Raw genomic sequence first — 15,263 nt, forward strand, 5'->3', positions numbered from 1 at the left:
AGGTATATCTGGAGTTGAAAGGATTTCAGAAAAGTTCAGCACTTGCCCCTGCTGCAGTCTTTCTTAGATATGCCTTATTCGTAGAAAGCAGAAAGAAAGAAAGAACTGTGTGTGATATGCTCAAGTGGGCGGCACCTGAATTCACGCTGAAAGCCCAAATCCATTCCTTCCAGCTATTTTAATGTGAATGATCTATCCATGTGCCTTTTGGATACACATGGATTTACCTTTAGGGATGAAGAAAAGACATGCATGATCAATCAGCACTTATTGTGGTTTCAGAGTTTTCTCAGAACCAGTTAGTACCACTGGCAGATGGTAAATGGAATCATCTAGGTTATCTTTAGGAAGTTTAGATAACCAGACAATCTTACATTTCACTAAGTACATGTAGCTCTGTTCACTTAGTATTTCATGGCAAACTCGGTCAGTTATAACAAAGCACTTGATTACAAGGACCAGAAAGCCCTAATTGTCCATTGTAATTTGATGAAGATTTTTCAATACAGTATGTTTTGTTTAGCCTATATGATGCAGTAACAAACATTGCATGATTTCATGACATCACTTCTACCATATACAGTATGTTGATGTTTGATGAAATATTTCTTATAATTTCTATTTAACCATAAAACAGGGCCCCCACGATGCCCCCTTCCAACCTCCCAAAGTAATTAGCAGTTGAGTCATAAATTCCAATTATCATTTATGATACTAGTATGCACTCAGTTCATTTATTGCAGTAAAGTGTATTAGTAATCCGACTTGTATCTGTTTGTTTCATTTTCATTTTTCACATCTAGGCACATTCCCTTGGCCAAAATACTGTTATGTTATTAGACACAAGACAGTAGACATGATAATGATATTTATTTTAGTCCTTTATGCATGGCATACCAATGAAAAAAGGTAGATTACACTTATATTCCAGACCTTTCTTCATATTCTTGGAACAGATAGCCCAATGCATTTCTATCTGCCTATGTGTATGTTTCATAGCCTTTTCATTTCTAGTCTATTTCAGAGAAAGGGTAGAAATATAAACCATGATACAGTTAAAAAATGACCATGAATGTACAGATGCAACTGCAAATGAATCCTATTGAAATATAAAAGTATGGATTTAAGATTACTGATGATGCAATAGTAAAGTCAAGAAATATGTATTGGCTAAAAAACAACATAGCAGGCAGACCAGAAAACAATTTTTTTTTGTAGAATGCATTTGGTTTAACAGATTCTTACCAACTAGCTCCTGTAGACCTGTACTTTTATCGTCGGTTTTGTTCTATTTGTTGTTTGATAACATATTTCAGATTGTGGTACCTCAAACTATTTTCAAACATTTCTAAACAAAAAGAAATGCGAAAGCTTGCCAATCAGCATTACACAGTCCTGATGAGCAATGCGAAAATTGTTATCAGGAAAGTCATGAATTGTTATGTTATACATGTACAATAGTTTGTGGTTATATGAGTGCACAGTTTATTTACAAGTTATTGTTCATAGGAGCAATGTAGTTTCCTCTTTTGAATACCGGAATCTTGTAAGATCCATGTTAAAGGACTACATGTATAATGAATGTTCTTTTTACCCTCAGTAGACAAGTTATTGTGTGCTATAATACTTTCAGCTTGACAAATATTGATATAGTTTCCATTTTTTGTGAGGTTGATAAAAAATGTATCTTTGTTGATAGTCATTTTGAGGATTCTGCTTGAGGAAGGTAAAGAGAATCATATTTTCTCTAAGCTGTAAGAAAGAACATTTCAGGTCTGCTGATAGTGGTTACAAGGTTATTATTATAGGCATATCACTTGTTTTTTCGCATTTCCTAGACTTGTTTTTTGAAAAGGGAAAGAAACTACAATTGTAATGAAAATAGCAGTGTAAATAATGTTGAGCAAAAATATACCTCTTTTTTTTTCTTTTGGAATATCCAATCAGAACATATTAATTGTATTGTTTGTGTAAAGGGTATTTATTCATGCGATTAATGACAAAAACTTGATAGATCTCAAACATGTGCAGTAGTACTTCAAAAACAACGGGAGCAAGAAATAGAACATGAATATTTGTTCTTTGGAAATTGAATTCCGCAGGTGTTCATGCTAAGCCTTGGATAACAGGATCATGACCTTTGACACGCAGGTCACTCATGCTGGATTTCAAGACCAAGTTCTTGGGCTTTACTCACCGAGTAATATTATCCAAGGATTCAACCTTGATGTTTAGTTGCTTTGTAAACTCAGTGCTGTTCAGTTCTGTAATGTATACCCCTTTCATGTAAAGTTTCTGTATTAAAATGGGAGTTTATGACAGGTGTCAAGATAGAGCAAAGTGAAATGTGTGATGTGTTCCCCTACACTATTACATTTGTTAAAGGACAAGTCCACCCCTACAAAAAGTTGATGTGAAGAAAAAGAGATAAAACCAACAAGCATAACACTGAAAATTTCATCAAAATCAGATATAAAATGAGAAAGTTATGACATTTCAAAGTTTCGCTTAATTTCACAAAACAGTTATATGCACATCCTGGTCAGTATGCAAATGAGGAGACTGATGGCATCATCCACTCACTATTTTTTGGTATTTTATTATGTGAATAATGAAATATTCTAATTTTCTCCTCATTGTCAAGTGAAACAACAATTTATTCCTCCCTGAACATGTTGAATTAGCATTGTGTAATACTATATGGTTCAGTCAAGTTGGTCCTTATTGTCAAATCTGTGAAAAATGAGATATTGTATAATCCAAACCAAAAAACAATAGAAATAGTGAGTGAGGGACATCATTGACTGTCTCATTTACATGTTTATTCACATCCAATTTTGATGAAATTTTCAGCATTATGCTAGTTTGATTTTCTTTATTTATTGATATCAACTTTTCTGGGGTGGACTTGACCTTAAAGTAGGGAAAACCATAGGAATGTCTACACAGGTGTCAAATTGTTTTTTTTTATAAAATCAGCAGGGGGAAATGAGAGAAACATAAATGACAGTTTTGAGAAAAATCATTAAAAATAATGACAAGACTTATGAAATGAAAAAAAAAATTTAATGCTAGCTGCTCGTCTGAGTACTGCATATTTATAGAATCATCACTATAATTGTGGATTATGATTAGTCACTCGTACTTTTTCATGAAATTGTGCAAGAATAATTTGAAAAAAAAATATTTGGAGCACATTGCACATGTAAAATTCTTATAAAGTAAAATCTATCAGCTTTTATGTTCATATAGGTCTGCATTTATGAGGAAATAACCCTTGGATGAAAAGTAATAATATTGGGTATGATATATTGAAGAATAAACATATGATGGTATGCAATTCTTCCAAGGCCAAACCATGGGAAATCCTTCATTCATTTGAGTATGTATAGCATGTTGATCTTGGGAAGATGTTGATGTATCCAAATGAAATATTTATTATTTAGACAGATGAATGAAAATATTCTCAGCTCTCCCACAGATATTAAGTGTGATACATTCAGTTGGAGATCAAATTACTCTGGCTGAAAATTTTGTGACAAAACAAGAGCAAAATGTTTCCTATACTTCCTGATAGCACAGACCAATAGAGTAGGCCCTAGATGAAAAAAAAAAGAAAATATGCCATAAGTTTATGAAATTCTGGTCTTACCAAAATTGTGAAATATATGGAGTAGCATATACATTGAGTGATGATTAAATCATGTTCATTTTTCACTCAAATTAAGTGTGATAATTTTGAATTTTCATTTGAACATTTCAAACTTGCACACAGACACATATAAAACATATTCATTTAGAATGTATTATTTTCTTCTTCAATTGTGTGTTATGGTAAATACTCACTCAATGTGACAATATTTCACAATTTCAGTTTTCTCAACTCCTTCCATCGTGCTTTTTAAATTTACTGGGATTTTTTTTCTTTTTACCATGAACACCCATGAACAGCATTTAATACCAAAAAAATCATTCATGAGCATTTCAAAATGCTCATTTTGCTTCCCAAAATTAAGTAGGATCTACATGTACCTCAAGAGTCAAGACACTTATTTTCTGGTACGTTGCGCCCCTATTAGACGGAAGCTTAAATCAATGGTTCAAATTAGTCGGGTTGACCGGTGGGAATGGGAATGGCTCCATGCACCTGTTGCAAGCACAAGTTTAAGTGATATTAATTGATTGGTAAGTTGATGTTGATTGCTGTGGGTCAATCTTGTGGTCATCAGAAGGGAACAGCCCCACTCACACCAATAAGAGTGACTTATATTAGTTGTAACCCTACTGATGGTATTGTTATTGAAAATAATGTTTTGTAGTGAGTCCAGCATCAGGTTTTTTTTTCGTTTTAAGACTGACACTGTGACATTAATGAGAAAAAGAAATTGTTTCTTATCATTTTTAAATTTAATTCTAATTTATATCAAATCTCTTTAAAAGCGCAGTACAATTGTGAATATGATCAAAATAACAAAAGTAATGACATTCATGAAACTTAATCAGACCAAAGAATGATATAAAAAAATTGTTGTTGGTATTAGCACTGACCTAATGATGTAATAATAATAATAACGGTATATTTACCCAGGGTAGCCACTTCAGTTCTGAAAACTGTTCTCCCAGTGGGCCCTGCTTTTATTATCCCGGCTAAGCTAGGCTACCTATTCAGGTACACACAGCTTTTTGAGGAATTACTTCATGCTGGTACCCATTTACCTCACGTGGGTCGTGTGCAGCACACTGTGGATGAATTCCTTGCTGAAGGAAACTATGCCATGGCAGGGATTTGAACTCACGACCCTCTGTTTCAAAGTCCGGTGAGGGAGTAACAAAGGTTCATGTTTTGTGGTGACAGGATACTTTACACATGAAGATCTAAAACATGAATTAAACCTTTAATAATTAGAGGGAGCTTATAGTTTTACAATAAAATTATGATTGATAAGAAAACCTTATTTATATCTTTCAAGTCCTAAAACAAAGAAATGTTTTCACACTATACATTATAAGCATTTGTCTAAAAAGATTTGATATCCCAGTATTGATGATAAGCTTGAGCCTAAATTTGGAATTGAGCCGTCCTTATCTTCACCCCTCCCACACACTCGAACCACCCACCACTCTTTGAAAGATAGCAATATGAACTTGAAATGGTTTTTATCTAGAATAACAGGAGCAGTTGTTAAAAATGTGGAAAACCAATGATGAAGTAGTGTTCTCTTCTCTTTTATAAATGTAAGACAATTTTTAGTACTACAACTTTTCTAACATGTGATATTCTTTGCTGCTGAATAGGCAGATTGTGTATGGCTTTGCCAAATATTTTTACAAGCTGAAAAGGGGACTAACTCCGGAATGTTTAGAGACTTGAGGGGGAGGGGGTCAGGTTTATTTTTTCTCCTGCCAGGCAAAGAACTTTCAATATCGTGAAGAGCAACCTTACATTTTGGCGTACATAAGAGATATGAGTTGAACTTCACCTATTAAGAAGCAGAACTGCTGTTCATGTTGAATTAATGCTATGTGTTGACTTGGGGGACTTTTAGATTAATAGGGCAGAAATTTGCTCACCCAGATCTCTGTCAAAGAAGCTGTGAGAACCTTTTCAAGATTATACTGGAATTTCTTATGACATATTGACCTGTGCCAACTACAACTTTCTGTTTATTTACTCCTAGTCTAGACTAGGCTCTCATAAAATGAAAATCAAGAGGCAAAATGCTAGTTCTATATGATAGGCCTACACACAGATGAGATAAACTGTAGGTCTAATGAATCTATTTTAATCAAGAGGTTGTTATGTGGGATTGGTTCTCGAAAGAACTTATGATTTTCACTGATAAATTATTAAACTCTGAATCAGTTTTGTTTAAAATATTTGAAACCCTACTAATGCATTGAAAGTAGGCCTTTGTCTTAGAAATGAAAACAAAGTGGTAAAACTCCAAAATAATATTTTGTCTAACTTATAAACCTGCACATTTTTCTCTTAGCACTAAAAAAGCAAGTAGCATATTGAAATGGTATTTGTAATACTTTTATTTCATGATTTATTTGAGGATTGATCTTTATGATCAGATCACAAAAGCACTAAAATTGATTTGACCATGGATGACAAAAGGAGACTCCTATCCCAATTATTCCCTCAAGGAAGAATAGAAAATCTAAGAGGATACACTTGTGAGTAGTTGGGGAATCATCTTTAATACATCATTTCCACCTCTGTTTCAGCTTCCCCTTCCCTGCATGACCTCGGCTTTGACGTTCACCTGACATCATTGTCGGCGACCAAACAACAATCTTTGATATTTCTCTTGTTTCTTCTGCTGATGAAGTCTTGACAGCGATAGCCCATGGGGAAGTGATCTTTCTTGAATGCTTGAGTTTTCCCCAGTGGCTTGTCACATACTTTCCATGTTTTTGTAATGTCTGGGCAATTTGGTTTGAAGTGTCTGTGCCATTCAGGTGTGACAAACCCAGAAAGTAATCATTGATATCTGACAGTCGTATTCAATTAATCAATCTGAATTGAAAGGTGGAAATATTTTATTGCTTTCTATTCATTGCAAGATGAAATGGGTCATTCTGATTTAGCAATTTTGCTTGATGGTGTTATACCAAGATGAAATTCCAATTGATGAGGATTAAACATTTCAAATAGATGGATTCCTCGTAGTTAATATTATCTAGTTCATCATGATCATCAATAGGCCTACCCTGTCAATCAGTAAAGTCCAATAAGAGAGCATTAATAAGACAGAAATCCAATTTTGAAAATGATTAAGAACATTAAGGATGCTGTTGCAAATACCACTTTTAGAATTAGATTTATGATAATTTATATATTGCTTGGATATATCTGTGATTGTCATCAGATATAGGATGGTATGTACCTGAATGATGTTACCAGGCAGCCTAGGCCTGTAAGATAAAGCTTAGCGATTGATTATGGGACTGATTGCATTGGTTAATGTGAATAATCAATCATTGAAAATCAGCAAAAAGATCAGTTGCTAAGCTGTGTGGTTCTGGGGCTATGGTAGGATATATGGGTTAGGAAGCATTGACATTGGATAGTTATTGCAGCTGTTAAACTGATATGTAGATATGAAAACATTCCGCTCATTCATAACCCGCCTTGCCTGAATGGAATTTATGCCTTGTGAGTATGGAGAACTTTGCTACCACTTTACACTTTACACTTTACTTTGGAGCATACTACTATGTAAACCCTTTGTATATACATATACTTTTGTGAATGTAAATCCCCCCTTTCATGGTCTTAACCTGTTGACGACTGAAAACGGATTGCCTCTATACAAAGCCTATGGAAATGACAAATTCTGTATTCAATAGGTTAGAAAGATGAGAAAGACTATTTCACAACATGGGTGACCAATTTGATATAAGCACTATCTTGAGTAACCTGCCTTATGAAACTAGACCTTGTAGTGGGTAGATAGATAAGACTGAGAAACCTTGATACTGCAGACAACATAATATGATGAATGAAAGATATGAAATATTTTGAAAGAGAAGGGAGAGAGAAAGAAAAAAAGATTATTATGCATAAGAAATACTGGCTATATAGGGAAGAGATGGGTGGAATGACATGTATAGAGTGAGAATAGAAGACAGTAAAGAGTTTTTACTTTGGTTAAGTGAAACAAAGCACAAATTAATTTCTTCTCATCTTCAGTAGATTAATATATAGTGAGGTGGGACAGTTAAAAAATAGATTTGAAAGGGAAGAGAAGAGAGGAAACAAATCAAAATATGGAAGGATAATGTTGGAAGAGGTAAATTCTCAAGTTTGATGTAGAGTCTGATGCCCTCTATTCCTCCATGCTAGTTCCTCCATGCGGGTTCCTCCATGCGGGTTCCTCCATGCATGCTATCATGGATTAGGTTCCTGCATAGGTCCATGGTTCCTGTAAGTCGTTTCCGGGGATGTAGATTCCACTTCACCTGTTGCTCTATCTCATTAAGGGAGTGATGTGAAGATGTGTGTCTGTAAATTGCAAAGTAGCCAACTTAATTGATAGGAAATAGCCGGTTCTATACACTAGGAACCTATTAACATGGTACGATTTCTCTCCAGTTGTGTGCGAGTCTTCATTCATTCTTACAGGGAAGTCTTCAGATTGCGCCTTTTTCCTTCAATATGAAGTGACGGGGAAAATATGGGATTGACATTTTGTATGAACTCTCAAGCATTTAGGCTACATGTATATACAAAGCTAAAATAAAATTGACCATGGAGTCTAAATTTATGTGTGTGGATTTATTAAATTATGTTTCTTTTAGCGTCGAATGTTTTCAAAATTGGTCAAGACTTAACAAAAATTTTGGTTAAGAACTTCAGCTGCTTTTATTTATGTAAGCATTAATTGTTTCAAACATTCCTAACTTGCCCAATTAATCTGGTGGAATGCATGATGAATTAGTTTATGAATTGATATGAATAATAAAGAGTTTAGCTATTATTGGAGCTTATCTTACAGTAATTCGCCATAATTATACTCTTTATCAAATATTGCATTACATGCAGTGGAGGAGCAGATCCAATTATTCAATATTGTAAGCACTTGGAGAGCATATTTACTCTTTCTCGTTTTCCATCGTTTAGTGCTTTAGGCCTAGTTACGGTGGAAAGGCACTATATTATTTAAATTGCAAAATATATGTACATGTTTGATTGTAGGTTAACTTGCAGGAGTGGACCTTCCATAAGTCAAGTATTCAAAGTCGAAGCAATCTTTTAAGACCAGATAATGCAAAACGTGTTAGTACTTTGTCAAAGTTTAATTTCTCTTAAGTCTAAGTTACCCGTAGTTTATCTTTTACCCTTTATGTCATTGACTCTTATGCACTCAAGTATTTGTATTTGGAAAAAAAAATTATCTTCCAGAACGTGAGGAGAAGCAGGAGTGGTGGCAATCAGTCAGTGATTTCTCTCTAGCGAAAGATGTTGAGAAGAAGCTTCAGGATCCTGAATATCTGGCCCACTACCGGAGGAAACGGGTGAGCAGTCTGAGCACCGAAAGGAACGTTGAAACCCTGGTGGTCGCTGACAAGATGATGATGGGTTACCATGGGGAGACCAGCATCGAATCCTACCTCCTCACTCTCATGAACATTGTAAGTCACCACGTCGGCTATGTCACAAAGGTTTGCAATGAATTGCTAATTGGCAGGCCAATCCAAATCAGACATTGGTGCATATGCATTTATTTTGAATACCGGCAAGGAACCAATCAAAGTTGTTCTTTCATATTTGCACTCCATTGCTAACCTTTATGTTACATGGCCGTGGTTTTGAATAAGTTTCCCAACTTTTATGACACAATAATTTATGTAATCGGGAGGGGTACCAAATCCTATTTTCTCATTCATAGACTTCAATGCTTCTGCCAACTGCCTATTTGGGTGATACAGGACTGTGGTATTTCTTTCTCTCTCACTCGCTCTGCTATCTTTGTTTTTAAAGTCACTTATGAATAGTCAAATTTGGCTTAATTAACCCCACGATTGCCGAAAGACAGTAATTATGATGACCCCCAAGCTGAAATGAGGATGAAATGTAAAAGACATCAGGGATCTTGTAACATAAAGCTTAGCATTTGATTATGCAGGTGATCTTTATGATTGATCATACGCAATAATCAGTGCAATCAGTCGTAGCAATCAGCTCTACAATTAACTTCTGAGCTTTATGTAATGAGGACCCAGATAGACAAATAAGAGATTAAGACTTATCAGGAGTGTGAAATCATGCCCCTTCCCTCCTGTTTGTGGCAGTGATTGCCGACTTTGAGATGCTGCTGAAATGAGAGGAAGACATAACTGCCATGTTGAGTTGGGGATTCGGGCTTGAGTAGGATAGGGTGTATGACATGTGATAGAGTGGAGGTCATACTATAGTCCCACTTATTCATTTTGACACCTAGATCTATGGAAGGTGTTGATGGGTTCTGGATTGATAAGGATGGATGGATCTTATTAAGTTTGATTTGCAAGGTCTTTTTAATTAACATGGAAGACACTATCAAACAGATATACTGAACCTGGGTACTATTTGGAGCCCTTTTTTCTACAAAAAAATTACAACCCCATTAAAATAATAATAAATTCTTTGATTGTGGGCATCAACTGAAAGACCAATGACTAACTTGTGAATATATGACATCTGAAAAGCTGTTTTGAATAAACTTGTTTTTTCACATTTGTTACACTGATATTTGGATTTTCTGGCATTTCAAACAAATAATTATTTCATATTGTTAGTAGAAATATATGGGGTCTACAATATCAAGATCACCAACAAATATTTGTAAGTCCATCAATGACTTTGCTACAGCCATTTCATTTTTAAAATGGAATGGCTGTAGCAAAGTCATTTTGCTGCTAGAATAAGCAAAGTCAAGTATGATCAGTAAAAAGGAAACTTAGAAGAAATAGAGAGACAATATATGATGAAACATGTAAATTGAGGAATATGGGCTGTTAATAATCATATGTTGTCATGTTATCAAACTGTATCCTTTTATTTATTTATTTCATTTCATTTGTTTTTTTGGGGAGTTACAATCATGAGTTATTCCTATTTGGTACATTCATGTCTAATTTTAGTTAAGCACTCCCATTACAGCTGCTTAAGCGTGTAATACTATGCAGTAAGTTAGTATGCAGCAAGTTGCTATTTTTCTTAGGTTATTTTTTTAGCAAAGGAAGGAGCGAGAGGAAGGGGAGTGGGTGGGGAAATCTGAGGGACAAACCAGGGCAGAGAAAGTTTACCTGCTTCAACAGTCGGCAGTATCTCTGTGGATATGAAATGCATGAAAGAGAGGTTTAGTTTTAGTTTTGCTTATGGGTGGGACTGGGGCAATTAACTATGATACCGTACACATGAAGGTCCACAAAAATTCTAAATTACCCCCAATAATGTTACTGATTGGTGAAATTCTTACCCTAATGTATTTCCATATGTTTCTTTTTCAGTTTTGCCCCCTAAACTAGTTGCAAGATGCGCCTAATAAAGGCATACAATGTGGAACTAAAGTTTATACCAATTAAACAAAAATACCCTTATTTCAGATTAATACTTGTTTTGCTTTGGTTTTAGTCTGGTTTTCTCAAACTTATCATTTGAAAATAATTTCAATTATTTTTTTACTCCTTAAATGCACCGTAGGTATATAATTTGTCACTTTAACATGATTCCCATTTTATATTTCATATTGGTTGTTATTTTTGTTCTGCCCTTGAAATTGCTCAGAACTTGTACCGCATGGTGCAGTTTACAATCAGACTATTGCATGTATACTACATAAGAAATCTGGTCTAAGTTTGGAAGGGGTTTTGATAGTGTAAGTGAACCTGTCACATCATACCTCATGCCTACTTCAATTATCCTAGATATATGTCAGTGTCATCACTTCATTTCATCTGCGTTACAATTTAACTTCTAGTGGGTCAATCACAGGCCTCTGCTCTGGCCGATGTGTACTCCAATATGAGAAGTAGATGAGCGAGATGCGACAGCAAGGGGGTAGAAAGGGAGGAGGTGCACAAAGGATGGAGAATGTGTGAGAGGGGCAAGATGGGAACATAGGGACTAGGGCGATGGAGAAGAGTGTGAAAAGATGTAAGGGGTGGGGGAAGAGCCAAGGAGATGGTAGATCAGAGGGAATTGATGGTGGGCAGGAAAAAAAAGGGGGTAGGAATGAGCAAGAGGGAGGGGGCCAAGAGAGGGAAGCAAGATAGAGAGAGAGGGAGAGAGATAGGAAGAAAGGTAGGAGGAGGATGGGAGTAAAGAAGGACAGGACTCAGGAGAAAGAGGAATACACGAGGAGGGATTCAAGATTTCAATGAAACAGAAGAATGGCTATGATATGTAGAAAAAACAACATTAAATTGCTTCGGCCTAGATGATTTGTTTGCAACATTCAAAACATTGAAACACTTGAAATGTATAATGAGAGGCCAGAAAGGTAACATGAATATTAAGATGTCTATTCCCTCTTCAACATACGGTACCAACCGACCATGCTGGAGTAATGTATCCCATTATTGTGGATAGGTTTTCGGGGCGGCTTGAAAACCTTTGAAGCGGAGAGAGTGTGTGACATCTGGATGGAGTCCAGGATAAACTTTGTGGAGATTAAGGAGTCTGTCTGGAGATCTTCTATCAACCAGTGATCATTAACATGTCTGCTTGGCAAGCTGTCATAAATCTAGGTTGACTTTTCACAGATGAAATAATGTTTTAGCATTCCTCCACACAATGTTGGGAGGAAGATCATTTTGGATCTTCCTAGATCTGTACCTTATTCCTTCAAATATTGTTTGTGTGATGTTGATGGATAGGAAATGCAATTGTGCTTTCAAGATGAAAGAAATGAATATTCCGAGAAAGTGCAAGTTAAGTATTGATTATGCTTTAGAATCTATATTTAGGATAACTGGATAAGAACTTCAAGTATTGCATGATTGAAATAATGATCTAGCAATATATAATTATACACATCATCGAGGGCATTAGTGAGAATTATACACATCTGTTTGGAACTGTTCTAAAATGCACTAGACATAGCCAAGGGCAAAGGTAATGAATATGTTACAAGTGTATTCTAATGCCCGAGCAATGCTTTATATGTTTAAAAAGATGATAATGTTGATTATTTTCTCTGATAAACCAGTCACTAGCAGATATTCGTGTTAGCTTAAATAAATGACTGATCATGTGATACATTTCAGCCAATCATTGGACTAGGATCATAATTTTATAATTGTATTATTGTATGATTTTGTTGAGGTCAGGTGGCGAATCTCTACCATGATGGGAGCATAGAGAATGCTATCAATGTTGTCGTCACCAGGATGCTACTCCTTACACAAGATCAGGTAAGGTGGTTGCCAATTTGAGGAACTATGTAGCTAGCAAAGATCAAGTTTGTAATATTGCCAAATGCCAATTATGATGAATTTATACCCAATGCCCAGTGAAGGTGAATGCTCTTATCTACAGTTCATTGTGGTATACAGTTGCAGGGACTCAGTTTTAAGGAGAGTGAGAGTGATCACTCGCTACCGCTCTCCTTAATCCATTTTTGGTAGAGCGATTTATCACTCGCCTCAGCAATTGCTTAACAAGAGTGTCAGTCAATTATCAAACTGTTAAGAGTCAACCTTGAAAAACTAATTCTCTGTCAAGGTTTTGTAAATAACACACGATTATATTGTAAGCCATAAAGACACTTGGAAGAATCTATATCTGATTGTTTGTCTCCTTTGGTTGTGGGTTGTAACTTAGTGTACGTTCCTCCATCCATTCTGAAATCGGATAAGAGAGCTCCCCTTGTATGTCAAAGAAGAACTTTTTGTAGTGCTCCGGACTGCTCCCCTAATGCTCCCCTTAAACATTTTAGGAGAGCTTTTTATTGCTCCCCTCATAATTATAAAACTGAGTCCCTGCAGTTGGTTTTCTGTCTTACCTGTTTAATGTTGTTAAAGTCTTGCATCATTGTATATTTGTACTGTTGTATCACTTTTAATTGATTTTACATACAACAGCAAACTAATTCTGCCCTGGGACTGATATTTCTTTCTTTTTTAAAAAACATTCAATACAATCTATCTTTAAAATAATGTCCAAATTGCAATATTTAGATCAATAATGGATGAAATCCCTTGACAAATGTTCAAAATAAACATGAACAAATATACTTTGCAATTATGAGTTTGTGGTCTTAGTTGGATCAAGTGTGTTTATCATATGATATATATTCTGTTATGATTTGATACTTTGCGCTATTGCCCATCACAATGATGATGACAAGGACATCAAAATTTTGTTTACAGTGATGTTTCCTTTCCACGTTTCATTACAGAGAAACCTTAGCTTGAGTCATCTTGCTGGTAAATCGTTACAAAGCTTCTGCGAGTGGCAGCATGCCATGAATCCAACACCTAATCACAACATGAACATCTCCAACGACATGCTGGTGTTTCCTAACCATGATAATGCTGTGCTTATAACAAGGTATGTGCCTTTTCATTGATTTGCTTTACTTCGCCTGTGCCAAGAATATCCATTTGCTCTCTTACAGATTATATAGAGCCTATTTCGTTTTAAATTAAGCAATCATATACACTTCAGACCTGAAACAAAAGTCTTATAATTAGAGACATGCCAATACTTACGCCTTGGGCATGAGAGTCCTGCTTTTCTGGACTCCTCTTCCCCAGTCTCTTTCTCACACCTGTATCTCAGCCTATCATACATAGTATACACAATGTCTGTTCATCTCACACTGAGTGACAGTTCATTGCCTAAAATCTCAAGCCTCACTTGTCTTAGAACTTGGAATCTCTGTATCTAACCTTACAATTAAGTTTAACTGTTTATGTTCCCATTCACTATTTGTTAATATTTCATTTCTCCCCAAGAGTGGCAGCTTTTTCTTTTACAGATTACATACATAATTGAGTATCAATGAGCATAAATTTAGATCGGAAAGAAGTCTTGGAGCATAAGTTAACCCATAAAATTAGCACTGATTGTTCGGTGCTTGCTGATTTGCATTTGGTGATTTTGATCCAAATTCCATTTTTTTCCTTCTAATTCTTGTGTTATTATCTGAAGTCAGGTTTAACTTAGACCAGCACGGTCTAACTCTGTGCTAAAATTATGGGGAGCCAAAAGTTCAAAAATTCTGTTTATATTGTATATTTCTTATGTTTTATATTTTGTTTCCTTTTGCTTTCATAATGAAGAAAAATTTATCATTCCCAGACAATTTTGAACAATTTGGGTGTCATATGAGTTAATATATTAAATGTGTACTGTTAGGGATTTGTGCTCCAATTGGCTCTCCATAGTTAAACCACAACTTTAAACCAGGGTTTAATATACACTCGAGTTCAGAATATGGACCTTTGTCTAAATAATTCACTTTCCATGTGACTCTCTTGGATGAAATGCTTGACAAATTACAGTTTTGTTAGTTTTAACCATTTTCTGCAGTGCAAACTTTCAACTTTAGGATGTTCAATACAACTTCTGTCATGTGACTGTAGGGCTTGCCAGACTTTATCGTAAAGCAGTTTGTGTACTGAAGATACTACCAGTGGTATATAAAGCAATGAATGATTGAAGGGAAAAAATTAGTTTCAGATTATTTTTTCTTTGAATATGTATTGTTCGGAATGACTTGTTGCCAAGTCAAATATCATGAACCTATCAATTTGCTTAACACATT

General features: G+C 35.3%; 1 protein-coding gene across 2 annotated transcripts in view; it reads left to right on the forward strand.

Annotated features, from left to right (window-relative positions):
* The window catches only part of LOC129272142 (A disintegrin and metalloproteinase with thrombospondin motifs 6-like), a 58,696-nt gene extending 44,618 nt beyond the window's left edge, over positions 1–14,078 (forward strand). For both annotated transcript variants that reach the window (XM_064106365.1, XM_064106366.1), the window contains exons 5-7: positions 8,912–9,141; positions 12,823–12,906; positions 13,893–14,078. In XM_064106365.1, the coding sequence (XP_063962435.1) occupies positions 8,912–9,141; positions 12,823–12,906; positions 13,893–14,063 (485 nt within the window). In that variant the 3' untranslated portion in view covers positions 14,064–14,078. The remainder of the gene's footprint in view (positions 1–8,911; positions 9,142–12,822; positions 12,907–13,892) is intronic.
* The last annotated feature ends 1,185 nt before the right edge of the window (positions 14,079–15,263 follow it).

This window comes from Lytechinus pictus, chromosome 11, assembly GCF_037042905.1.
Source record: "Lytechinus pictus isolate F3 Inbred chromosome 11, Lp3.0, whole genome shotgun sequence".
Classification (NCBI taxonomy): domain Eukaryota; kingdom Metazoa; phylum Echinodermata; class Echinoidea; order Temnopleuroida; family Toxopneustidae; genus Lytechinus; species Lytechinus pictus.